The 27,559-nt window shown below is 40.1% G+C and overlaps 2 protein-coding genes across 3 annotated transcripts; one reads left to right on the top strand and one right to left on the bottom strand.

Annotated features, from left to right (window-relative positions):
- LOC144053685 (C-type lectin LmsL-like) lies at nucleotides 1–19,226 on the bottom strand. Of its 2 annotated transcripts, XM_077568390.1 has the most exons (9): nucleotides 19,030–19,226; nucleotides 5,701–5,727; nucleotides 1,899–2,015; nucleotides 1,699–1,761; nucleotides 1,560–1,587; nucleotides 1,361–1,446; nucleotides 1,087–1,218; nucleotides 310–421; nucleotides 1–238 (listed from the first exon to the last, which is right to left on the bottom strand). In XM_077568390.1, exons 4-9 carry the CDS (start codon nucleotides 1,759–1,761, stop codon nucleotides 159–161), a joined length of 501 nt encoding a protein of 166 aa, XP_077424516.1. In that variant the 5' UTR covers nucleotides 1,899–2,015; nucleotides 5,701–5,727; nucleotides 19,030–19,226; the 3' UTR covers nucleotides 1–158. The 2 variants fall into 2 exon arrangements, with proteins under 2 accessions (XP_077424516.1, XP_077424517.1); XM_077568391.1 differs by lacking the exon at nucleotides 5,701–5,727.
- On the top strand, nucleotides 17,967–27,197 carry LOC144053158 (macrophage mannose receptor 1-like). The gene is made up of 12 exons (XM_077567280.1): nucleotides 17,967–18,030; nucleotides 18,151–18,178; nucleotides 18,303–18,388; nucleotides 18,526–18,657; nucleotides 21,314–21,775; nucleotides 24,981–25,025; nucleotides 25,159–25,221; nucleotides 25,347–25,374; nucleotides 25,517–25,602; nucleotides 25,740–25,871; nucleotides 26,740–26,842; nucleotides 26,910–27,197. Exons 1-12 carry the CDS (start codon nucleotides 17,968–17,970, stop codon nucleotides 26,987–26,989), a joined length of 1,308 nt encoding a protein of 435 aa, XP_077423406.1. The 5' UTR covers nucleotide 17,967; the 3' UTR covers nucleotides 26,990–27,197.
- Nucleotides 27,198–27,559: the final 362 nt, after the last annotated feature.

Genomic DNA, 27,559 nt, shown 5'->3' on the forward strand with positions numbered 1-27,559 from the left:
AAAAAAGGAGAAGTTTATTAAGTTTAAGTTTTTTATTAAGTTTTTTAGTTTAAGTAAGCCCAAAAACAAAGACACCACTAAAGTGTGATACTGTCTCATTGAGTCATCATGATTATAAAACTCCATTGTGACAGAAGACAGGATGGTAAGATGAGCCCTTAGTGGTGAAAGGGTTGACTATCCTTGATGCAGACGTATATATTGTCGTCTGTGCAGTCCGCAGTTTGCCACAAACCATCTTTAAGAAATAAATGTGTAAATATAACAGCATTATGCTCTTAGCAATCTTAGATCAATGATTTTACTTACCCATCAAGTCCACTTCTACACAGTCACCAGTAATACTATTAGGCTCTGAATTGGTTGTGTCAAAGTTAAGGAAATCCTCATCTGAGCCATCAGTCCATATGTAGTCACCATCCTGGAAGACAAAAAAAACAAAACTTAAGTCACACATAAAAATAAGTTTATTTGTCAAAATGTAATCTGTCTTAATTGTGTTTCATCATCATAAGAATTAGGGATGGGTGAGTACCAATGCAAGGTCTCGGTGCCGATACCAGTCTTATTTTAAAGTATCGGTACTTGCGACAGTGGCTGATACCAGTATTGTCTGTCCTCTTGTGGCCGTGTTACGATCAGGAAGTAGAAATTAGAAGAATCAGCAATTTCCATTCATTTATTGAAATTTGAAGGTAAAATGCTATATAGGGATATAAAGATCTGTCTTTAAAATGATCTGTCATAGTTTTTTTGTTGGGTTTTTTTTCGGTGGGGGGTGAATTTTAGGTAATAAGAGTACTAGTGGTATTGGTGCTTGGTATTGGTATTGATGACTACTCAAGAGTGTCGGTAAGATAATGGTGTCGGTCTGAAACTTGAATTAGTCCTGGTGGATGTCTGTAAAAAAAAAAGTCAACGTCTGTTTTCCTCTCATGAAGTACTCAACACTTGCTTCTTTCTGGTGACAAGATTGAGTCTAGAGAACAAATTTGTTTGAAAATACTTCTACTGAAATACAAGCGTTACTAACATACACAAGGGACAGAATTCAATCAAAGATATTTCTGTTGGTCAATGTTTCACCAAAATTGAATCATGGAGTCCAATCCAGCCTGCAGAAGCAGAAGTCCCTTGCTTCAACAGTTCAACATTAAGTGCATTTTCCAGGTCATTGTGGATGGAGACCAGATTCCCACCAAGAATGTTGCAGACGGACTAATGGGGGAAAAGAGAGTAAGCAAGTTGATTTCACTCGTTCAGATACACCAGACAGTTGGCAAGATATTTTAAACTCTGAACCAAAGTCTTCAATCAACAGGTAGGTGGATCACTAGCAATAAACTATTGTCTTCCATACCTCTGCGTCTGCAAAGCTCCTGGCTTCATCTTCTATGATGTAACATTTACAGTCCAACTGAGTCCAGCCTTCAGGACAGTCATTGTCTGCAACACAATGGTTGTTTCGGGGAAAAAAGACGACAAGTTTAATAAAATCTGGTGTTGCGGCTGACAAAACCTGAGAAATTAATCAAAAATATTGAGTCAAAGCTACCAACATTGTGTATAAATCGCAGGGAAAGACCGCTGTGAGGAAGAAAAGCACATTGTTCAAATCCAAGTGCAGAAAATTGACACATGAACACACCAGTCAACTTTGAATGTTCACCTAAATCATTGGGTGAGATTTTGACTTACGACTTCAGTCAACAGTCCCGCGATCCCGCAGAGGAGGAACAACGAGTGAAGAGCAAATGCCATCTGCACCGAAAGAATTATACAAAATATTTCTAACGATATACGTCAGCGTTACATTTACAACCTGACCATATAGTTAAGATTGAAAAGTCACATTGAAATACATTTCCAAAATAGAACAAAAAGATGTGTGAAGTTACCTTTGCAGTCGTGATGTTTGATGCTGAGAAAGACGACAAGTCAGCTTTATATATGTTCAGTTGAAAGTCTTGGAATGTTGAAGGTATAGTTTACGTCAATGTCCCATCAGATGAGATCTGCAACAAGAAAATACCTTGTGACCAATAATTAAGTAGAACAACATGTACTTCTCTTATTCTGTCTTTGCCATAGAGGTTTTGCAGGAAAGTAAGTCGCTGGAACCCAGTTTGGTTACTAATATTCTTGAGATAAGGGACAAAAGAGGTTAGACTTTTTTTTTTATCCAAATGCTATTATTTAGATTTTCATGTTTGTATAGAAAAGTATTTTTATTAACCATGTAAATTAACCGGTTCTAAATAAAATCACTTTTATGTCTCAGTTTAGAATTTGATTCGTGTCAGTTCTGTCAGACACATTAAAAAGTGTACAATAGTAAAACAGGTCTAAGAAGAATTGAAAGTCTGAAATACATTGGAATAATTTCGTCATAAAATACAGTATATAAACTGGTGTTGTGATTTCAGACTAGTTTGAGAACTCAAATCTCTAAAAGTCTGAATTTTGACTATTTCTTTTTAATTTCAGAATGAGAAAAAAATATTTTCTTAAATACATTTATATTCAACCGTATGATGACATTCGCTTCTGCTGGATTAGGTAAGATTGAACCTAAAGTCATTGTATATGCAACACAGCTGGAGTACGTTTGTCTTCTGTTCCATTTTGAGCAGGGGGTCACATGATGTATTAAGACTAGGGATGAGCCGGATATCTGCACAATACGAGTATCCAGATATATATTTTCTATTATTATTAACAATCAGTCGTGTGTTATTATGTCAATGTAATTATTATTATTATTATTATTATTATTATTATTATTATTATTATTATTATTATTATTATTATTGTTATGTAATTATGTCAATACTTGACGACACCATAGGCATTTTTATAGCACATTATAGATCAGGAAATAAGTCCAAAATGCAGGGCATTGTGTCCTGCTCACCACGTCATCGTAACAAATCATAACAAATGTTTGGTGGTGCAAAGGTTGTGATACTGGCAACACTTCAGCAGGGAAAATTTGCACATAAATTAGGTTTTTGTTTATTGCTGCTGTTAATGCTGAGAGAGCACACTTGTTTTATATAAGCAGAGCTTTTAGTTTTTATTTATTAAAAAAAAAACTTTTTTCACGATTTCAAATCAAAAAATTTGAATATAAAATGAGTGAGAGCCAATACATTCATGGAGGTGTACTGTTTATTGAGAATGTTATTTTGGCCAAGATACTATATTAAGTAGCTTAGTTACAAGTATGTTTGAAATGATATAAGTCAAATGTGTGGTTTTGTTTTTTATATTTTGTTCCAATTTTCATTTCAAACTTCACTGTTTAGATTTTTGTTAACTAAAGGTGCTTACAAAAAGAATGCCTACTCAACTGGATCCGTTGCATACCAAACAAACAAGCATTATTGTGAGTTCTGTCCCATCCTTTTGTGTTTGAGCATATGGAGGATTCATGTTATGGGCATGCCATCAGTATGTATTCTGCCCCTGGTGTTTCCGTCCCTCCGCGTGGTGGGGGGTCGTGGGGGGAGTGGGGGTTGTGGGCCGGTGGGGTGCCTGGTGGGCCTGCAGTGCCCCGTCCTGCTGCGTTGGGTTGGGGGCGCGGGCCGCGTTGGGGTGGGGGGCGCTCCTGCTCCTGGGTTTGCTCTCCGGCCGGTGGCCCCTGCGGGGCCCGGGGATCGTCCTTTGGCGCTGCCGCGGCCTGGGGGGCCCTGAGGTGTTGCGCTTGCTCTGTCCTGGCGGGGGTCGACGGCTCCCCTCTTTGGTGGAGATTTTCATGCATGCCAGATCCACCACACCAGCATCTATCGAAACTCAGACACAATTTGTTTCTCCCTCAGGTCATTGATTCGGTGGAGGCGGGTGTCTGTGGATCTCACTCTGCTTCGTCTGTCCTTTCTACCTTTCCTCAGTTTCTCCTTTGGGCCCTTGATGTCTCCCTGATTTGTTGGAATTTAGATGTCTCTGGGGTTGGTGAAGGACTCTGGTTAGTGGCCCGGTGGGTGGTAGACGTCTGGTCGGTGCTGGGCTTCGCTTTTCTTTCTTTTCTTTGGTCCCTCTTCGGGTCTCCTGGCGGCCCCACTGGATTTTGAAGTGTTCGGTTTAGGTGAACGGTATGGGAATTCTTTTTTTTTTTTTTACGCGCACGCACGCACGCACGCACGCACGCACGCACGCACGCACGCACACACACACACACACACACACACACACACACACACACAAAAAAAAAAGGGGAGAACAATGATGATGACATGTCAAATGATCAATACTGAGCTCTCCCCGAAAAAAAAAAAAAAAGAGATAATGAGCAGTAAAAAAAAAAAAAAAAAAAAGTATGTATTGGTGAGTCCCTATGCGTCATCACATATTTGAAATTGGTTAATGGCCAGTTTGTTTCTTTAAAAATCCACTTCTTGTTATCATTTATGGGGTTATATTTTTAGGGTAAAGGCGCACAATAATAAGAGCACATCAAAGTAACGTCCTGTTGTTCTTATTTTTCTTTTGTATCAATAATGATGAAATAATGACAGTTTTTTTCCATTGACATTATAGTTGCTACTATGCGTTTTTTTACTGTACGTCATCACCCTCAAGCTTTGTCCCCGGTAATGACACCAAGAAGGTAATTGTCAAAAGTCCTAGTTCAACTAATTGTAGGTTTAATGATGGCACTCTGGAATCTCTAGTGTCTTAAGAATGGTCTTGTCCCTGATACAATGATGACAGATGCACTGTCGGTTTGATAGCTATGCAAAAATTCCGGTTTCCTAGTTTATTTGCATTAAGTGCTTTTCAGCTGTGCGTTGTTCCCAGTATTTCTTTTGACAGCCCTTACCTTTCTTGTCTGCTCCAATCAATTTAGTACACTAAAACGTTTTAGATTTTTATTTTTCTATTATCTAAATTGTTGCAGTTTTAGTCTACTACATTTTTTAACATTTTAGTCTAGTAAAATATTGCCACATTGCCTTAGTTGCAAAATGACACACCTCAGTGACAACCAGGGTTGGGGAATCCAGGTCCAGAAAGTAAAACCCCTAAAACAGTTTAGCCTAAGACCCCGTCCACACGACAGCCAGTTTCAATGTATCCTCACAAGTTTCTTACCGTTCAGGCCGTTCGTTCACACGACGGTGCTTTTTCGGAGCTTGAAACCGATCACTTTTGAAACCGATCACTTTTGAAACCGGGCTCCAGAGTGGAAAGATTTCAAAACGCGCCCATTACGCGTCCGTCTGGACACCATATGCGGAATACTCCTCCAGTGATGACGTAATGGTCGCAGATCGATGACGACGCATTGTCGCAGATTGATGACGTATGCGGCAATTCTCGCGTGTCATTTTGCGCAAAATGTTTTGCTTTTTTATTCCCACGTTTAGGAAGCGGTTTTGTACTTGTATCACCCGCCATTGTTACTTCTCCTGTGTTCATCTTTTTCATGTTGTTTTGATACATGCAAAGCCATGTTTGTTCCGTAGATTGCAATAAAGTAAGAAAAAAAAGTGTCAGTTTTGTTCGCTGATTCTTCTTCTACGCTTTCGGTTAACATCAGACTTGGCATATGCATTGCAGCCGTTAAACGTCCTCAGCGTCTTCTTTTGGACACACGCAAGTCTTGAAATGCTTCTGTCTGTACAAGAATTGTTTGAGGAACGAAGCCGGCTTTGTTTCCGTCTGGACGAAGCCTTAGTCACAGGTGCTTCTACTCACCTGGCAGGTAAATGAGCTTGTCTCCACCTGTTGAGTAGACACACAAGAGCCAAACTGTTAAAAAACATACACATATTTACAAAAATGTTGTTTTGTTGTCATCTCACGAACACAGTCTGAAATGATCAGACACAATAGCAGTCAGTGACACACTGCTGTGACCAATACCATTTTAGGGAATAGCTTGTGCAAGACGTTTTGGACAGATATTTTTTTATGCAAGGGGTAATTTAGATTTAGAAAAGATTAGACCCATCTCCAGAGCCCAGGCTTAATAATTATTAGGCTTACTATTTATTTGCTGATTTAATGGCAAATACAATTGCCGCATCAAATATGGCATATGCACTGACACATCACTTCAAACAGGCCACCTTTTTGAACGGTGTCTGCAGCAGAATTAAAAAGAAAATAGGAAAGCCAAATCCAACCTCATTTTAGATGCCCAAACAATATGCGGCTCCTGAGGTTTCTTTTTTAAAGGCTACGTAGAGCCAATAGGAGTTACCCACTTATGGCATTGTCCGGCCTCCTGATTAGCATTTAGTGTAACTAGTGCCACTAGTAAGCAATTTGTTTTTCACTTGTTCTACTAGTGAACATTTGGGCATCATAGCTACCTAGCAAATTCAAAAGACTGTAACAATCGTTGACAAGTGAGCATGTTGGCATCCACTAGTTCTACTAGTGAACAATTTGGACCTCACAAGTTGAACTAATTCAGTCAAAATGTCTCACTAGTGTAACTAGTGGCAATTTTGTGCCTTACTAGTTAACTAGTGAAGACATTTAACATTTTCTATGCATATTTTTAATGTTTATGAATCTACTTATAGTATATAGATGCCGTATAACTGTGATAATGGTTGTGTGAAATATATTGGACATATAACTGTATTGTAATGAATAACACTTTTCACTCCCTTCCAGCTGGTGAGATAGGAATGCACATGGGAGGCATGTTCTCAAGTTCTCAGGGTGATAACTGTGGGTCTGAGGGAGTCTAGGTCGCATGGTAGTACCTGTCTAATCATATATTTCCGGCTTTGGACGCAACTGGAGTAAACATGTCAGTAAATCACTTGTCTGTCTATTATAATTGCTAACCCTTTGTCCAGCCTCAGAGGAGGAGTATGCTTTTTTCATCTATAAAGCGACTGTGTGTTTTCATATTGACACACTCGAGGCTTAACATCACTTTTGAATGTAAGCATGTCTTGTGTCTTTTAAGAGCTCTTAAAATAAATTCTTTATAAAGAAGGCTTCTTCATCAGATCTCATTTTTCAATTATTTCGAACACGCAAAGATTACATTTAATATAGTAATCAAATAATACCTTCAATTGGTGACCTCCGACGGCGACAAATTGGGACGTTTTTGCAACAGCTGTGATGATCTTGGACAACTGAATTTCTAAATGCGCAAATATTAACAAGGTGAGTGGACAAATTATCCACGTAGAGAAATTCTGTTTGTTTGGGATTACTCAGAGCTGCATTACGTCCGTACCAAATTGTATTTGAGATCTGTGAACAAGTTAGGTTTTTTTTTAAAGTCGTATTTGTTACGGAGGGACGCGAAAGTCCTCGATTCTGACAATTACTACGACATTGAACCATGCATGGGAAGCCCGTGGTATACGGAAGTGACGTCAAGTAGGAGCGCTCCGCCGTTCGGAAACGGCATATGAGATTTGTTCCGCGGTGGAATAGGCTGTGTGGATAAGCCGCCTGTGTAATATCATTTACACAGTGTGGGTGCTGGGAGTGTATTAGCCGCTCGTATTGATATAATTCTACGATGTGTGTGCTGTGGATTATTAGACCGTGGGACATAATTCCTCGGTGTGTGTCTGTTGTGTTGATTTAAAGCCGCCCGTATTGATCACACGGAGCGAGAGCTTTTAAACGCCGTATATCGCTACGGTTTGGTGTGATATTGCCCGTCCGTATATTTTCACGGTTCGGTGCTGTGTGAAAAGCCGCTCGCGAAGATCCGGATAAGTATTTATTAAGTCGCGCAAAAAGATATTTAATTTCTGTTTCGTTTTTTCTTTTTCTAATAAAAAAAAAAAATATATATATATAATAATAATTTTTTGGGGGGATTAATGAGAATAGTTTTGATCTGTTGTATTGTAGTATCATAAGTGAGACGTCACTGACTTAATAAATATTATAACGACTGACTTACTACATATAATGGACGACATTTTTGACCGAGACTCAGGGTGGTTCGATTTGCATAAACTTCCGGTCCATACTCAAAGCCTCTCGCTAAGCAAACAAGTCACGGCCGCAACGCTCGTCATGGCTGAAGCGCTGCCACCACGGCGACGGCGGAAGATGAAAAATCTTTTAAATGAATGGATGCGGACTAATTGTGATAAAGGTTGGTTCCCACCGTTAAAATCTGAGATATGTCTGATTGCATTAATGAAGTCTGTAATGCTTGCTTGTGTAAAACAGCGCCAGATGCTGATTGACTCCGTGAAAAACACATCTATATTTTCTTTGAATGGAAAAAAGTGAGACGACAATGTAAGGTCGTCGACCAAATGTTGGTTAACGCTAGAATGCTTGCTTTGGGCAGCTCTGTGAAAGTTGCTCGTAAAGCTGTGTTGAGCGAGTCCGCTAGCCACGGCTCGGCTAACGGCAACGTGTTTGATGAACGCATGGCGAATGCTAGGCTAAAATCTCCGCCAGTTTAAAATTGTTAGAAATGAGACATGACCCGGAAGATAGATTAAATAAGGCAAAAGTTTTCGGATTGGAATTGGCTCGGCATGCGGAGATTCTACAGTCTATTGGTTCTAGATGGCGTACTAATCTGGAGCATGTGTGACTTGTGTGATTTGGAGGGTATGTTTTTTGTTATAAAATGATTTGGTTCAATTGTGTGATTATAATGGGGATTTTTCTAGTTGGTATGTGTGTGCGTATGTGCCCCAAAAGTTTGAAAAAGTTGAGAGAATTGTTGAGTAATTGAATGAGACCTAGATAAGGAAAGTGGAGGCTATCCGGGTGGTTTGGGAGTTAACTGAATCTGTAATTGTGAATAAGAAATGTGTGGATGGATATTTCATTTGTTTTTCTTTAAAATCTTTAAAACACTGTATGTTTGGTGTTGTTTTTGAGTAGAAAAGACTGGTGTGATAATGGCGTTTGTTTTTCGTATAGGAATGTAGGAAAAAATAGGTTTGAATGTGATCTTCCCTCCCCCTTTTTCTGCTCCTTCCCTGTGTCTTAAATGGGACGAGGGGGGATTTGTGTGGAAAATAGGAGTCAGAGGGCAATGTGTCCTGTAATGGGAGCTTTTCTCTTTTCTAGGTAAGAGAAGAATGCGGAAAGATATAGAGGTCTAGATGATAACTACAGGCCACTATCATATTATTATTTTTTTTTTAAATCAGGTCTGTGTTTTTTATGGTTGAATGAGTAATAAAACCAAATTTTAATGTAGTTGAATGGGTAATAAAACCAAATTTTAATTAAAAAAAAAAAAGACTTTTGATTTTTTCCCCTTACATCTCTCATGACTCATTCGTAGGTGTGAAAATGATTTAACCTTTGTTCTGTCTCTGAGTCCGTTTCCAGAATTTGAAGTCGGCCATTTTGTGTGTCAGTCCTGACACTTGAGAACTTCCCATGAGGGCGCCGACTGGGAGTTGTCACATTTTAAGCATAATTTGAGGTAACATGTAATGAAGAAGAAGTCTATGGTAGACATATGCGTAAATATAGTAATACTACTTGCTATAGTGTAGTGAACATATTTAAATAAAATTACAAAATACATATTTTTTGAGAAAATTATTATTTTTTTAATTATAACAAGCATATAAATCTCTTGCTATGATCTCATCTCCTTCTGTCTGTTCCGAGTGTATATGTGTTTCAGGCAGGTTCAATCTTTGACGAGAGGTGTTGTTCTTGGGTGTCTCCAACGTGCTGGAATAACCTGGCTGTTGGGCACAGAGTGGACGGCGAACTGAACAATGGTCACTTTCGGGGGGGGGGAAGTGATCACACGGACTGCGAAAAGGATGGTATACTGCAAATCCGCTCGCCATGAGACTGTTCAATGACTCTTATGAATTATCTGAGCAAAATGTCCATCAACTCTTTGAGCAGACATCTCAAACTCTCATCACAGCCGTCCTGATGAAACTGTCAGGGGTCTGCAGTGACAGCTAAGGCCTGCTTTGAACTTTGCCCTGCATAAACTGCTATCAACAAGGACAGGAAGGAATATGAACTCCAGTGTGGACTCAAAAGTTCGAGTCATCTGAGATCGGCCTTTGAGTCATATTTTGGTCTGTTTTGAGTACAGTTTGCACTCTGTACTGTGTCGGAAAAGGAGATGTGATCTATAGCAACGCAGTTTCGGAAATTGAGAACGGCTTATGTGAATTAGGGTAGTATAAAATTTATTCTAATCTTTAATACTATATTTTCCGTTGTTTGATGCTTGTTGAATTTGGTCTTCTAATTTTTTGCCCATTTTCCTTTTAAATTTTAGCTTCTGGATTGGACTCAGATGTGGAACACTTACGGCGAATTTGCTGGTTAAATTTTTAATTTTTGATTTAGGTCGCAGCACTGATTTTAATTGGGTCATGATCTGCAAAGTTGCCTACTGTGTTGTACAAGCCCCGCTACTCTGTAGAAGAGGGGAGGATAATTAGCATTTTAAGATTACTTTTTGGTTTGTTTGAAGTAGGTATTTTGATATTTTATCCTATTATACAGTTAGTTTGTTTTTTCCTCACCCTGTGTTGCCTGGACAGAATTCAAATTTGCGCCTCCAAGGGTTTTGTTTTTAGGAATTGTTGTTGCAAGACTAAGCAGGATCTGCTCCTGTAGTCTTGGTGTTGGCCAAATTGCCCAAATTTGGTTTTTATTATCAACAGGACACAAGGTGTCAGTTTTTTTCCCTTTTTGAAGCAGCAATTTGTAAGCGGCTGCAGTTTTCACATTCAGGTCTGAAATGATCAAAATTGATCTTTATCAGATGAGGGAGTCAGTTACTGGTCTGTCTGTGTGTGTCACGAAGGAAGGTATGCACACAAACAGTTCATGTTGAATTAAATCAATATAGGACTATAAGTTAGTCTGAATGAGGTGATACTTCTATAGTATGTGAGTGAATTAATTCACAGATGGAGAATTGAAGTGTTCGGATTTTGACCATGGGAGGAAAAGTAAGTGCTGGCGAAGACAACTCATGGTGAAAATAAGGTAAGTATATTCAATTTCAGAAACAATTGAAAAATATAATTTCTAGAGCCCATGGAATTTGCCATTTAGGTGTGGAAGGAACATTGGGACACCTGGTGGACATTATTTTATGAGACAAGTTGTAAAAATGAACTGCAGGACTGCAGTGTTTATTAAAGGTATAAATATATATAAATCTCTTCTCAGACTGTTTATGGCCCGGCCGGACATGAGCAGTTTTGGGTTAAGATGATGTTGTTTTTAAATGATTTACACTGCTTTAATAAAAACCAGCGTAAAAAATACAGAAATTTGATGTATGATAAAAAGTACATTTATGCTAAATCTACAACAGTAAATATCATGGTAAAATATTTGATTAATCATTATCTACTATTATAAGGGCTTCTTAGGAATATTGGATTAGACGAACCCATTTGAAAAAACAAAAACTTCATAAGATATAAAAAGGCTGGACTCCTTTTGAGGGTCATAAAAACAGGCTGTTTCCCGCCCCCAATGTTCCGCTGAGGGAGTCACACGTTGAGAGGCCCCCAGTAATTAAGGAGATAGTGTCTACATTCTCTAAGCTAAACAGATGTTCCTTCAAAAATAAGTGATTGTGAATATGTGTGGTTGAAAGTAACTAAACGGAAATGGTCTTGTCCTCGTTGGGTAGGTCCATTTAAGGTCAAGGAGCGTACATCCTGTGCGGTGCGCTTGTATCGAAAAGGAGCTACTTGGTATCATCTCTCATCTACAAGGCCGGCTGTTTCTGGTTCAACGCTGCCACCAAGGGCAACCATCTGATGATCTACGCCCACACCAGTTGGAGCCATCTGACGGATCCAAAACACGCCGTTTCCAGTGTCTACCTGACAAGCTGTCCAAGGAGGTCCTGGAAGGAGATTCATTGGAGTGCCTTTTCCATGGGCAAAGCTGACCAAGTGTCAATCTGCTGTTTGAAAGGGAGAAATCACTCAATGGTGATTTGAGTCACATGCCCCTTTTCATCAATCCACAAGGATAGAGTCACACTGGGAATGAAGTCCCGTGACCTTTCCTGCGATCTCTGGCAGTGAGCCAGGGTTCGGAAAAAGGCTGACAACGCCTCTAAAAAAAAAAAAAAAAAAAAATCAACCAACGACTGACAAACATCCTTCTCCTTCGACAAAAGAACTTCTTCTCAAGATGGCTTCGATGAAGAACTCTGCTACTAATTGCTGCATTGTGACGATTTTTCTCTTGTTAATTGTTGTGCCATTTTGGTTTTTCATGAAACCCCTTGACGTGAGTTTGAATACAACACACCGGTAAAAGAAATGTTATTTCTACCCAAATTCCAAGGATAATGACCTGGGCGTATAATAACTCAATTGTCCTGACCGTTGCTCCTAACAGAAACACATGTGTCAAACTCCCCATTAAATCTTTGAAGGGATTTAGTAGTGGGGGGCCGATGAAGGGGGGCCTTTGGCTCAAGTACTGGTGGTATTTGACAGGTAGTGTTTTACGACGGGACTGGAGCACCTTCATTACCACCCAAAGTGGCCGATACTGGCCGTCAGGTTCCAGTGGGGAGGCAGTTTACTGCAAGAGAGTAACATTGAGTAGAATGGGACATCAATTCGAATTAACTTTTGTTTTTCCTGAAGGTAATATCCGGCCACCTAATGTAACCATAAATAACACCTTTTGTTATGGCCTAATGCTGTGGGCATGGTTCTCTGGAACTGATCCCTATTTTTAATTTTAATTTGCATTGATAAAACTATGAGTAGGACAGAACAACCTAAAATGACTAAATCAGAATCGTATAGCCCTTGATATGTTACTTGCAGAAAGGGGTGGTGTTTGTTCAATGTTCGGAGAACAATGTTGTACTTTTATTCCTAATAACACTGCACCGGGTGGAAGTTTAACCAATGCCATTGAGGGACTCCGAACACATAATAAAAATGAAAGAGCAGTCCGGTATCGATACGTCAATTTGGATAACTGGATGGATGTTTTTGGAAGATATAAAAATTTGGTTTCAGCTTTTTTGACAACTTGCGGTTGTTGCTGTATTCCTTGTTTAAGATCGTTGTGCACGCGGCTTATTGCCACAGCCATTGAAAAGCAAGATGTACAAAACAAGTCGTCTTATATGATGGTTGAATCTGTAACTTCTAAAGCTATGACCGCGGTGGCAACATCAGATGAAGATCCGGCTGGAATTTTTCTCTAGACTATTTCTAAGGGATTTAATGTCTTATTTTGAACAAATATATTTTGTTCATTGAGGGACTGAAGACATTTAACATTGTCTATGCATATTTTTACTGTTTATGAATCTACTTATAGTATATAGATGCCATATAACTGTGATAATGGTTGTGTGAAATATATTGGACATATAACTGTATTGTAATGAATAACACTTTTCACTCCCTTCCAGCTGGTGAGATAGGAATGCACATGGGAGGCATGTTCTCAAGTTCTCAGGGTGATAACACTGTGGGTCTGAGGGAGTCTAGGTCGCATGGTAGTACCTGTCTAATCATATATTTCCGGCTTTGGACGGAACTGGAGTAAACATGTCAGTAAATCACTTGTCTGTCTATTATAATTGCTAACCCTTTGTCTAGCCTCAGAGGAGGAGTATGCTTTTTTCATCTATAAAGCGACTGTGTGTTTTCATATTGACACACTCGAGGCTTAACATCACTTTTGAATGTAAGCATGTCTTGTGTCTTTTAAGAGCTCTTAAAATAAATTCTTTATAAAGAAGGCTTCTTCATCAGATCTCATTTTTCAATTATTTCGAACACGCAAAGATTACATTTAATATAGTAATCAAATAATACCTTCACTAGTAAGACTTTGAACATTACTTGTTTGGTCCATTGGGCAACTAGTGCATAAAAAAGCTGACTAGCTGCGAGTTTGGCACTACATGCATGCTTATATGTGTCACTAGTTAGACTTGTGTCAGCACTAGTTGGATTAAAGTGGCACAAGTTGCAGAAAATGGGTGACATGTCAGTGTTTTTGTACAAGTAGTACGACAAAGCGCAGAACTAGTATGGCTGAATGTCAACCTAGTTCTGACGAAGACTGCACTAGTTAGGAAACACTACTGTCTGATATCAAGGATATGGAATAAATGCTCAAAGGGCTTGCCATAGTGGACTGGTGGAGTCGTTTCGCGGATGTGTTAGGAGTTTGATTCATGTGTCTTTTCTGCATACATTATGCAAATTCAGCTGTGCGAACGCCCGCGCTCTGTTCGGTGGACTGTTTTCACGCGTGTCCTCGGCTTCCTCGTGTGTCAGTTTCGAATGTGCTGTTTACAAACAGCAACAGAAATCCGTCTGATTTATTTTTTAATTTCATGTCACCAGAATAGCGAGGTTGGAAGAGGTAAATTTGGGGGAAATAATGGGATACTCCTCGACCTCCTCATTTCATTGTGAAGTCTACCGAAGATGACGTCGCGTCATCGCCGTTTTTGATGAACCGTCCGCAAGGCTGAATTTCTACTACTGCCAGCCACACGTCAACTTTATGCTTCACGTTTCAAGTGAGATTAAATTAAAGACAAATAAAAATGTAGCACTGTTACTCAAAACAGCTTTACATATATTCACAGACGTGTCAGTAGTCTCCCTTCCAAGCACTCTCTCCCACCCGCGCCGAGCGCATATCAGGCTTTTGATGACATATGAATCGGATGCATGCGGATGAGCATTCACAGTGCAGATGCATCGCATGCATATCCGATTTAGATCCACATACGAAAGAGGCCCAGGTCGGGTGTGAAAAAAATCTGAATTGTACCATTCACACTGCATGAAAAAAATCTGATACTTTACTTGATACCTCACTTGTCTTGTGCACCAGCGTCCTCGGAAACTTGCGGCTTCACTCGTACAAAATGTACATGACTCTTGCACGCCAACATTGACGTATTCGGCGCGTATAAGCCAACGTAGGCCGACCTAAAATTATTTTCAGTAAGGTTGTGATGACTGGCCACCAATGAAACAAAACCACACCACTATTTCTTCATATTGTGACGTCTTGCAAGATTGCCGCCAGCAAAGACTGTTTGGGTATGTCACCCTTTTTATTTGTCTTGAACAAACGTTTACTGTTGGACGTCGCCGACCCCGAAAACAAGAACAATTGGGTAGATGCCACGGACTTCCGACTTCCGGGTTTCACACATGAGCGCCGTTTCCGGCCACTGCTGGCCGCGTTCCAACACTGGCACCCCCAACCGTCTCAGCTCTCTGAAATGCTTCGGACAACTGAGACGGACACACTACTATGGAGCCACAACACTGACAATGAGATTTGGTATTGGATAAAAAAATGTCATTGTGGAAACAACTGCAATGACATTGAAACAAGTATTGGCATTGTAAAAGGTTGTATTGAAAAATAAAATACAGACATAAAAAAAACACAATTTTCTATTTTATATATTTTTTGTATTATGATATCTTTTTCAATGCCATTCTGCAGATTATTTTTTTTACAATTTCTCTCTTTTTTTCCGAGTGTCACAGGTTTTCAGTTTCACTTCTCTTTTTTTCAGTTACAACTTATTGGCAGTGTTTTAACGTGGAGGGGCGGGAGCGGGGCTTGGAGCGCAAGAACGCCTTCTAGCTTTTCAGGTGAGGAAAGAGGAGAGCGCACCCTCTGCCGGCTAAAGGCAATACTTGAATTCCCTGTGGCAGATAGTCAGAGACTCATGGATACAAGTTCACCAGGAACTCCTAAACCGCCTGTAAATCTGTGTTTTTTTTCTACATATAACCTTGTGTGTCAGTGTTAATCTCCTTGGATGAATTTAAATCCTGATTCAGAGCATTTTAGATGAATTCCTTAACTTGTACCTGTTTTGTATACTTTAAAAAAAAAGTCATTTTGCAGTAAATTGTGTTAAAATTTTGTTCCAACTGTAACTTCTGCCGCCTCTTGGCCAGGATTTCCTTGGAAAAGAGGTTTTTAATCTCAATGGGACATTCGTGGTTAAATAAAGGTAAAATGAAAAAGCAATATTCTTCATGATTAATTTGATGTATACAGAGAGAGTCCACCAATTCCACAATCTTACCAAGTACGGCACATTTCACAACACTGTTTTGATGCTGCAGACTGAAAATATATTACCATACTCAGCTCCAGTAACATATCACTGAACAATAAAATTCACAACAAAATAGTAGTTTTTCTTACTACCGGTAGACAAATACAAATCTGTAGACAGATAAAAATGACTGCATGAAGTATTTTCAATTAAGCACATGCGTGCTTCCACCCTTGGTGGATGTGAATATCCAATGTGTTCATTAGTGTGGTCAGGGCCGGACTGGGACTCATTTTCAGCCCTGGAGTTTCAGGGCGCAGACCGGCCCACTTTAGTTCACATTTTAATGAACATACACAATTTTATCATTTGTGTATCAATGTAAAATAGATGAGCATTCGCTGCAACAATGTTTATATATCATTTGATCAAAAATGAAATTTACAATTGAATGCTCTAAGAGCACGGTCTATGTTTAGTTGAACAAGTATGTGAACATAAAATGGGCAAAAAAAGAACAAAAAGAAACCAATAAGCAAATGTACATTAAATGTGATAAGACATTTTACACTTCTCAAGACACACTTACCAAATGAAGTTAAACCAGCAAGATTAAGGCAGTACTCTTAAGTACTCTTACTTTGAAATGTGGTCTCACCACTTTTGGTGCACACTACTGAGCTGACTAACCTAACTCGAGATCAACGGTAATGGTAGGAGGCTCTCCCATCATGCTTTGTTGCTGTTACTAGTAACACTTGTGATGTGTTATGCCTCTTTTATGTTTTAATTTTTTTTACAGAGAAGGTTTAATATACTTATATTTGTTATTGTTTCTATTCATGGATTAAAGTTTTGCTACTTTTGATATAAAACTATTGTAACTTGGTGACACCCTTAGCAGCAAAGGCTGCCTGCCAGTGCTATATATAATACAATGGCCATGTAAATTGCATGGGAGTTGATTGACAATGAGACAGTCGACATAAGATGATGTGCATATTCTTTATTTACGGGGGGATTTCACAACAAATGTGTGAGCTGCTGCCAGAGTGATTTTGAAATGCATGTGTGGGCGATTTGCCTGCCCACTGGGAATTGTCCAGATGACCGAGTATGGCCATTGACTTGCCAGGGCTTTGTAATGACAAGGAAGTAACATCACAATCCTTATGTGTGTCGAACGTATTAAAATGTGCGTAGATTTTTTCAAATCACTGTGTGTAATGTTTTGCAAAAAGTGTGAAGCTGAGTCTGTGCCTATTGCTGTCCAAATCTGGACAAGTGTTGTGCTCTTTGTGTGCAAACATCGGCAATTGTGTGAAAATTTTCATTTAACTGTAAAGAGGGAAGTATAGAGACTGTGAGAGGAGAACACTTTGCAACACATCTAATGCCACCTAGAGGTTAACCTTTGTCAGATATCCACTGGTGTTAGGAAACTTTGTTTTATTTCATTTTATTTTTTCAGGAAATCCACTTTTCTATCCGGATATTATTTTTGTTTTTTGTTTTTGTTGGGGGGGGGTTGAGGGCCGGGAGGGAGCGGGAGCTGGGTTGTGGTGGATGGAGGGATGTGGGTGAGAGGCAAGAAGTAATGGGGGGAGCGGGGGCTACCAACCAAGGATCTAAGGTCTATGCCATGGGAACGAGGCAGACATTCTAACTAGTCAGACAGCATGCCACCATTACACATACATAAAAAATGTTTTTAATCATGGGCCTTGGTTTAATGCATAGTGACACAGTAAACATTCCATGACACCCAACCCAAAATATAAAAGGAATCATTATTGTCATCCTCAGTAGCAAACATCGTGACTGCAAAGGTAACTACTTGACAAATTAATTTTCATTTGAATCTTTTACCTTTAACTGCATTCTTGATTTACGAAAATTAAATGCAGATTTTTATTCCCAGAAGTCTTTACGTACAGTATGTTTCAAAATTCTACAATATTCTACAGATGGCATTTGCTCTTCGCTCGTTGTTCCTCCTTTGTGGCATCAGTGGACTGTTGACTGGAGTCGTAAGTCAAAAGCTCACCAGCTGACTTAAATGAACATATATTTACAATGGCTTTTGATGTATTGGTGCCTTCTTTTGTTTTAATGTTCTTATGTTAACCATATGTTTTTCTTCTTCAAAGTGGTCTTTCCCGACAAAAATTCTGCAAGGTTAGTAGCTGTGACTCATGCTTTTTCCGATGAAAAACTTGGTAGTTTGTTGTCATTCAAATTTGTTCAACATGCCTCCCTTTTTTGGAAAAACAAAAACAAAACAATAACAACTGTGCTGCAGATGTTAGCTGTCCTGAAGGCTGGACTCAGGTGGACTGTAAATGTTACATTTACCAAGGTGAAATGAGGACCTTTGCAGCTGCCGAGGTATGGAAGACAATAGTTTACTGCAATTATAGTCAGTGATCCATCAGGCTTGAACATTTTGGTCAAAATATCTTGCCAACTGCCTGGCGTATTTGAACGGGTGAAATCAACTTGTTTACAGTAATTTTCCCTATTAGGCCGTCTGCAACATTCTTGGTGGAAATCTGGTGTCCATCCACAGTGACCTGGAATGTGCAGTTGTTCAACAACTGGTTCTCGCGAATACTGCATCTTTGGGTGCTTGGATTGGACTCCATGAGGCAATTGTGGTAAAACATTGTGTCTTTAAGATTCAATCTTGTCACCATTCTTGAAATTGAAGTTGAAATTAGGGGTGTCAAAATTATCGCGTTAATATCGTGTTAACTTAAAGTGCCTCTAACGGCACAAATTTTTTTTAAGCTCAATTAATCACCACCCCTTATTTGGAAAGCCTCTACTAAGGGAATTCCAGTCGCGACGCACTTTTTATTTTATTTTTTTTACTTGTTACTACCCCCGCCCCTGGCCCTATACTAATCTGTACGTTTACCGTATCGTTTATACAGTAGTCTCGGGCTCTCGGCTATCCAGTTATATATTCAGATCAGTGCATTAACCAGGGCCAAGCTAACGAAAGGGTAATGATTATTTAGCCTTACCTCAATAAATTGTTTCATACTGGACGGGGAGTTCTTGCAGGCGGCTAGCTCGTGGACTTTACTGTTTACACAGGACACAATGTATTCATGAATCGTTCTTCGAGCCAACCAACGTGAACATTTCCCGGAGGTAAGGCCATGGGTGGGGGGGCTTGACGGCTGCAGCCGACTCGCTAGCTCTGAGTCGAGTCCATGAATGACAGTTTCGTTTCAACTTTGACACTCTCCATCGCGTCATCTCATTGGTTGAGTTACAGCCTATCACAAGCGGGGATGTTGGGGACCGTGTCTAACGCTTCATATAATTGGCTGAGCAAGGAACACAGAAACGCAAAATCTGCCGTCACTTTGTGCTGTAACCAGTGTCACAAACACCATTATACCATGCGTTTGAGCAACACATCCCTGTTCATTGTGGACTTATTTCCTCATGGTCTAACTGTGCTATAAAAATGAGTACTGCGTCGTCAAGCAATGCCATAATTTAGATATCACTCCATCTGAGTATTCTTTCTTCAAGAAAGAAAGAAAAAAATACATTTAATTTCAGAAGTGACTGCAGCGCGACACAGCCAACCACCGTTTTATGCAATACGGTGGCATGAATGAAAACTGTGACTGATTGTCCCCCAAATTTATTAGTACTCACCGGCATGTCTATGGGAACTTCAGAGGGGAAAACTGCCTCCCTCCCATACATCAATGAAAAAGGGGAGTGCTTTGTGGTCGTGTTAATCTTGAATCTTAATGCAAATAATGCTGGATCCAAGAACACATCCCAGTTGTCCTGCTGCTCATTCACCATTTTTCTAAGAACTCTAAGAAGTACAAGGGTACACTTGTGCTACTCACAAAAAAAAGTATTTTGTTGCGATGTAACTTATTTTTCATCAAGAGTAATTTTTTATTGGTTCATTAGAATTGTTTTGCTTCAATTTGTCTATTTACATTGAAGTGATGTTATTTTGTTTTGTGAAATGAAAACTGCAGTGTCACAGCGACCGCGTAATGTACAGCGGAGAAGGGAGGCTCATTATCCAAGTGCATGGACGAAGAGCAACAAGTGTCTAGCGTCGCTGATTTACGTGTCGTGTTTATATTTACAGGTTAGTTTTTCCATTGTCGTGTGACTACAAATGTTTATAAGCAACTACAAATGCCCAGTGATGTGTTAAATGTGAGCTAAATGTGCTTTAACTATGTTTAAAATGCTACTGTTTGCAACGCGGTGCAATTTAGCTTGAGACAAGCTTATAACACAGCTACTTAATTATTCTTTTTTTGTTTTGTTTGGCTCCTGGCCATTTGAGGTTAATTTCTCTATGTGTATAAATTGAAATGTACTCTTGTGTGTGCATTGCCCAAAATGCAACGAGCTAATGCTCACCAGGGTTAGCGATGCCTAGCTCGTTGGCCTTGTTTAAACCATCAAAAGTATTATTTCATTTTGATTAGTTTGTTTAAAGTAAAGTTATTAAATGTTAATTGATGTTTGTAAAAAGGACAAAATGTAGATGTTAAAATAAAAATATATTTTGGTTATCTAAGACATTTTATTTAAAAAGAAAAAAAAGAATCAAATCGAAAATCGGGAACTGAAAATCAAAACTCGAATCAGGCTTGAGTGAATCGTTACATCCCTAATTAGTAACCATGAATGAATAAGCAATGAGAGCAGACTCCATGACTGAAAGTCCTCGGTAATGATGTGAAAGGCAGATATTTTTCACCGACTTTGCGACTTCCCAAACTGAGTGACTTCCAGTGCATCCTGGAATGCAGCATTACACGTTGTGCACTGACAAAACTGGATTTGTCATATGCTTATTTGCACACTGGATGGCAGTATTTAGTTTTTCACTGCGGACCGGAGCATTGATGTGTTTTTCATTGTGCATCACTGTGGCCTAGTGCAGTGCTTCTCAACCCTGGTCCTCGAGTACCCCTATCCAGCCTTTTTTCCATGTCGCTCTCAACCAACACAGCTGAGGAGCATTATACATATTGCCATGATGAAGAGTCCTTGAGACAGATACTGAGCACCCGGTTGTTCCTGATGCTTCTCTACAGGTATCATCAGTAAGTGAATAAGAAGTAAGTATGAAGCAAAACTTAATATGCCTTGATTTTGTGTTAATAGTTGGAAAAGCCCTACCATTTTAGCAAACCAAGAACAATAATTTAATATATTTAATAATAATTTATATAATAATAATTATAATTCAATAAATTTGAACGGCGTGTGTAAATAAAAGAACAAATAAGGAACGACATGGCTTTGAAGAGATGTTACTACATCAGAGACGCGCTCTGGGCCCTCCGCTCAACAGGCGACACACCACCCCCCGACCTGCCGGAGGAGATTCGGCGAGCAGACCCGGGGAAATGCCGCCGGAGGAGAGGACAGCGAGGTGGAGCACGCCAAAGGCTTCAGAAAAGAGGATACAGGCCAGCGCTGCCGTCCTTGCTGCTCGGCAACGTGAGATCCTTAAAGAGCAAGCTGGATGAGCTGAGGAGCCTCACCTCAGCCTGCCGCGAGCACCGTGACGCCTGCGCCATGGTGTTCACGGAGACATGGTTCCACAGCGACATCCCAGACTCTTTGTGTGAGGTCGAGGGATTCTCACTCATTCGCGCCGACAGGACTGAGCCGTCGGGGAAAAGCAGAGGTGGGGGCGTCTGTACTTACATTAATGACAACTGGTGTCGGAATTACGCGGTGCGGCTGACCACCTGCACCCCCGACGTGGAGCTTCTCTGCTTGAGTCTGAGGCCGGGTTACCTGCTGAGGGAGTTTGGAAACATTTTCCTCTGCGCCGTGTACGTTCCGCCCAGCGGGAACGCCGCCAGCGCCGCCGCCTTCATCTCCGACTGCGTTCAACAACAACTGCGACGGTGCCCGGATGCCCCGGTTTTCATCTTAGGAGACCTCAACCACTGCAAATTGGAGCTGTCTCTCCCCGGTTTTCATCAGTATGTAAAATGTGGAACAAGGGGAGACAGAGTCCTGGACAAATGCTTTGGGAACGTGAAGAACGCATATGTGAGTAGAGCCCGCCCCCCCCTCTCCAACTCAGACCACAACACAATCCACCTCATCCCAACCTACAAAACAGCTCTCAAACGCAGCAAACCACAGAGAAAGACTGTTAAAATCTGGTCTCATGACAGCATTGAGACCCTTACAGGATGTTTCCTATGCACGGAGTGGAATACATTTCATGGGCTGGATGTGGATACTGCTGCTGTGACTGTAACTGACTATATTCAATTCTGTGTGGACAGCATCATACCAACAAAGGAAATAACTGTTTACCCCAACAACAAACCGTACATTACTAAAGAGGTTAAAGACTATTAACCGCAAAAAAAGGGCATTTAAGAACCAGGACAGAGCCCAGCTCAAACTGGTTCAAAAAGAACTCAAGCACATGCTTAAAAAAGCAAAAAGGAAGCACAAAGAGACTATAGAACAACACTTTGCTGCTAACAACTCCAAGAAAATGTGGGACACCATGAGGAGGATCACCAACTTGACTCCTGCTCAAAAAGGTCTCAGCACTCTAAATGACCTCCAGAAGGCAAGGGAGCTGAATGACTTTTATTTAAGATTCGAAACCCAGGACTTTTCCTCTGAATGTGGGGAGGTCCTGAGGTCCATTTCAGTGAATGAGCAGGACTCAAGGCTGGTCATTCATCCCCATGATGTCCAATCTGCTTTTAGGTCTGTCTGCACAAAGAAGGCCTCAGGACCAAATGGGATATCTGCCCTTCTCCTAAAATCCTGTGCAGAGGAGCTCACAGCGGCATGGCAGCCCATCTTCCAGAGATCTGTGGACTCACACTCCATTCCCAGTCTCTGGAAAAAATCAGTAATCACCCCGGTTCCTAAAAAACAATGTCCTGTGGTCAATAATGACTTCAGGCCTGTGGCTCTAACTTCCATTGTCATGAAGTGTTTCGAGAGGCTGATGGTGACTCGGCTCAGGGGGGAGGTGGATGCACACTTAGAGTCCCTTCAGTTTGCCTACAAGCGGGGTCGCGGCACTGACGATGCTATCAACAGCATCACACATCTGGTCAGCAAACACCTAGACGGCCCGAAAGCTTATGCACGTGTGTTGTTCGTTGACTTTAGCTCAGTGTTCAACACAATGCAGCCACACCTGCTTTTGGGTAAACTGAAGGAGATGAATGTGAACCCGTACATCTCAAGGTGGTATCACTCCTTCCTGACACAGCGCACACAGCAAGTCAGGGTCAACAGCTCCCTCTTGGAACCCAGATTGATAAGCACAGGCGCCCCACAGGGCTGCGTCAGCTCCCCGGTCCTCTTCACGCTGTACACAAATGATTGTGTGACATCACACCCAGAGAACTTTATCATTAAGTTCTCTGATGACACAGCTATCGTCAGCTTGCTGCAGGCCGGCGGTAGCCCACTGGACAATTTCTCAGAAATAGAGAAGTTTGTCCAGTGGTGTGACCAGAATCATCTTGTGCTCAATGTGGGGAAGACAGAGGAGGTGATATTTGATCCAAAAACTGTTGGTGACCACAGGCGAGTCGTCATTAAAAACAATCACATCAGCCAGGTGGGTTCATGCAGGTATCTGGGGGTTCACATTGACAACACACTCAGCTGGAGGGTACACGTTGGAAGTCTCTGCTCCAAACTCCAACAGCGTCTCTATTTCTTACGCAGACTTAGAGTCTATGGAGTGGAGCAGAGGATCATGCTGTTGTTCTACCGGGCTGCATTGGACAGTATCATCAGATACGGCATTGCGGCCTGGTACGGCAACCTGACTGTGCAGTCAAGGTCACAGATTGCCGGTCTGGTGCGGACTGCCATGAAGATCATAGGGGTCAGGAATCATCCTTCCCTACAGATGCTTTATGAGCGGTCCGTCACCGGACTGGCACAGAAAATTGTTAATGACCCGACTCACATTCTGCATTATGAGTTCCAGCTACTGCCTTCCGGCAGGAGATTCAGGGCCCCCAGAACCAGGCTGAACCGCTACAAGAACTCATTCCTGCCGACATCCATCAAACTGCTTAACAACCGACATTAACTCAGTGCAATAATATATATATATATGGTGCAATGTTGTGTACATACCCATGTGTGTGTATATATAAATATATATATATAGAAGTGTGTATATGTGTGCGTGTATATGGGTGTGTGCAATGTACTTCTCTACACATGTATACTCCTGTGAAGACTTCTGGGAAGTCTTCTACTTATTGCTGCACTTCTTATTTATTTAATTTAAATTTTATCTCTTTCTATTCTGTTGTTTTCTCTCACTGTAAACTGCAGCTGGACGGAGTCCAGGAAAAAGTTCCCCACGGGGAAAATAAAAGTATATCGTATCGTATCGTATCATATCGTAATAGTGTTCAATAAATTCTACATAATGGAGTTAAGTCAATTCAACATAATGAGGATTGATAATTTATTATTTAACAATATCAGGTAAATTCAACACAATTACTTTTAGTAAATTCAACATAACCATATTGTGTAAATTCAACACAACTATGTAATGTAGTGTTAAGTTAAGAAGATTTCTTGAGACAAAATTGAGGTTAGCATCTTTGCTTGTCCCTCAGCAAGTGTTTTTCATGTGGCCCTTTTGCTAAATAAAACGCCCACCGCTGATTTAGAATCTTCATCACCTAAGATTCATTATTTGGAATGTGGAAGGAAACGAGTACCCGGAGAAAATTCACACAAGCACAAGGACAAGATGAAAAGGGAGGCTGGAATCTGGATACAACCAAGGATCTAAGGCCTAGGGGAACGAGGCAGGCATTCTAACTAGTCAGACAGCATGCCACCATTACTCAAGCATAAATTATTATTTTTTTAATTATGGGCCTTGGTTTAATTTATAGTGACACAATAAACATTCCATGACACCCAACCCAAAATATAAAAGGAATCATCATTGTCATCCTCAGTAGCAAACATCGTGACTGCAAAGGTAACTACTTGTCAAATTCATTTTCACTTGAATCTTTCACCTTTTACTGCATTCTTGATTTACGAAAATGAAATGCTGATTTTTATTCCCAGAAGTCTTTACGTATTTTTCAAAATTCTACAATATTCTACAGATGGCATTCTTACTTCGCTCGTTGTTCCTCCTTTGTGGCATCAGTGGACTGTTGACTGGAGTCGTAAGTCAAAAGCTCACCAGCTGACTTAAATGAACATACTGTATATTTGCAATGGCTTTTGATGTATTGGTGCCTTCTTTATTTTCAATGTTCTTATGTTAACCATGTGCTTTTCTTCTTCAAAGTGGTCTTTCCCGACAAAAATTCTGAAAGGTTAGTAGCTGTGACTCATGCTTTTTCCGATGAAAAACTTAGTAGTTTGTTGCCATTCAAATTTTTCAACATGCCTCCCTTTTTTTGAAAAAAAAACAAAAAAAAAACAAACAAAAACAAAACAATAACAACTGTGCTGCAGATGTTAGCTGTCCTGAAGGCTGGACTCAGGTGGACTGTAAATGTTACATTTACCAAGGTGAAATGAGGTCCTTTGCAGATGCCGAGGTATGGAAGACAATAGTTTACTGCAATTATAGTCAGTGATCCATCAGGCTTGAACATTTTGGTCAAAATATCTTGCCAACAGCCTGGCGTATTTGAACGGGTGAAATCAACTTGTTTACAGTAATTTTCCCTATTAGGCCGTCTGCAACATTCTTGGTGGAAATCTGGTCTCCATCCACAGTGACCTGGAATGTGCAGTTGTTCAACAACTGTTTCTCGCGAATACTGGATCTCCGGGTGCTTGGATTGGACTCCATGAGGCAATTGCGGTAAAACATTTTGTCTTCAAGATTCAATCTTGTCACCATTCCTTTTTTATTTATTTTTTATTTTTTTTACTTTTTACTACCCTCGCCCCTGGCCCTCTACTAATCTGTACGTTTACCGTATAGTTTATACAGTAGTCTCGGGCTCTCGGCTATCCAGTTATATATTCAGATCAGTGCATTAACCAGGGCCAAGCTAATGAAAGGGAAATGATTATTTAGCTTTACCTCAATAAATTGTTTCATACTAGACGGGGAATTCTTGCAGGGGGCTAGCTCGTGGACTTTACTGTCATGGGTGGGGGGGCTTGACGGCTGCAGCCGACTCTCTAGCTCTGAGTCGAGTCCATAAATGACAGTTTCGTTTCAACTTTGACACTCTCCAAGGAACACAGAAGCACAAAATCTGCCGTCACCTTGTGCTGTAACCATTGTTTTACAAACACCATTATACCATGTAGTGACATAAAAATGACCAACACAAATCAATGTCACACTCGTTTTTTTTACATTACAGTACATATTCTAAATTTTAAAACAATTTTATGAATTGTTTTGAAATTACTGTATCACTGACTAAAAGATGCAGCCATATTTCTATTAGGTTAACATTTCTTCCCACTTTTATTTTAACAAGAGTATGAAACATAAGGGAAAAAAATATTGTACATTTATTGTAAATATAGATATAAATTGAGATGTATAATGTGCGATTAATGACGTGATTATTTATTAAAGTTAAAAATTTTCATCGACTGACACCTCTAGTTGAAATACAATTTGTGGATTACGTTCTGACAAACAAAGAGCAGATGCAAATCAAAGCAAATTATCGTTGTGTAACTAACTGAAATGTCACTTTGTCTTCCAGGATAACGATGACTTCATATGGACTGATGGCACAGTTGAGGATTTTCTTAACTTTGATCCAGCGGATAGCGATACTGGTGACTGTGTCGAGATGATTTTGGATAGTAAGTGAAATCAGTGATAGAAGTTTGATAAGAATATATTGGTGTAATACGTCAATATTTCTTACAGGTGGACTATGGGAAACTGCGGACTGCGCTGACCTTGAAGAATATATTTGCAATAAGGATGCACACCCCCTCTTCCTCTAATTGCTCAACTTTCCTCACTCATCGGTCGCAATGGAGTTCTGTCACCATGGCTCAATGAGACAATATTAAACGTTTGTGGTGCCTTTGTACTTTTGGGTTTATTATCAATGCTCATTTTCTTCTCTATTCCTTAATTTTTTTTGGACAACACATTTGTAACATAAAAGAGCTTCTCTCTAGTAAATAAAGGAATCTGTCTGCATCAAAATATGTGTGATTGGCTTTTACTTTTCAAACTTACTGAGTCTATTGCTCTTCATATGTTTAAATCAAGGCGGCTAACTGGTTAGCACGCCCGCCTCCCAGTTGTAGCGATAATTGGGTCGTCGTTTGCGGCAAATTAATAATTTGAATGGCACTATATAAATAAAGATGACTTGATTTGAGGAAGTCATAACTCCCTCAGTCGCCTGTAGGGGCACAGTGTTTGCTTTTACTTACAATTTGGAGAAAAACAAACAAATTAAAATCCAAATCCTCATTTACTTTCTCATAATCTGAAGTCACTTCATTACACACATTGTTTATGGATCTTTGAATTAATAAAATAAATAATAATCCACTCGAACG

This window comes from Vanacampus margaritifer, chromosome 6 (genome assembly GCF_051991255.1).
Source record: "Vanacampus margaritifer isolate UIUO_Vmar chromosome 6, RoL_Vmar_1.0, whole genome shotgun sequence".
NCBI classification, from domain to species: Eukaryota; Metazoa; Chordata; class Actinopteri; order Syngnathiformes; family Syngnathidae; genus Vanacampus; species Vanacampus margaritifer.

What these genes read in the sequence shown, in the direction of transcription:
- LOC144053685 (XM_077568391.1), bottom strand. Translation starts at nt 1,761, where the DNA reads ATGGCATTTGCTCTTCACTCGTTGTTCCTCCTCTGCGGGATCGCGGGA. An exon ending in CCCTGCGATTTATACACAAT is followed by an intron (nt 1,447 to 1,559) that starts GTTGGTAGCTTT and finishes ATTGTGTTGCAG; the next exon opens with ACAATGACTGTCCTGAAGGC. An exon ending in GACTCCATGATTCAATTTTG is followed by an intron (nt 422 to 1,086) that starts GTGAAACATTGA and finishes TTTGTCTTCCAG; the next exon opens with GATGGTGACTACATATGGAC.
- LOC144053158 (XM_077567280.1), top strand. Translation starts at nt 17,968, where the DNA reads ATGGCATTTGCTCTTCGCTCGTTGTTCCTCCTTTGTGGCATCAGTGGA. An exon ending in GACTCCATGAGGCAATTGTG is followed by an intron (nt 18,658 to 21,313) that starts GTAAAACATTGT and finishes ATGGCTTTGAAG; the next exon opens with AGATGTTACTACATCAGAGA. An exon ending in TGACCACCTGCACCCCCGAC is followed by an intron (nt 21,776 to 24,980) that starts GTGGAGCTTCTC and finishes AAAATATAAAAG; the next exon opens with GAATCATCATTGTCATCCTC.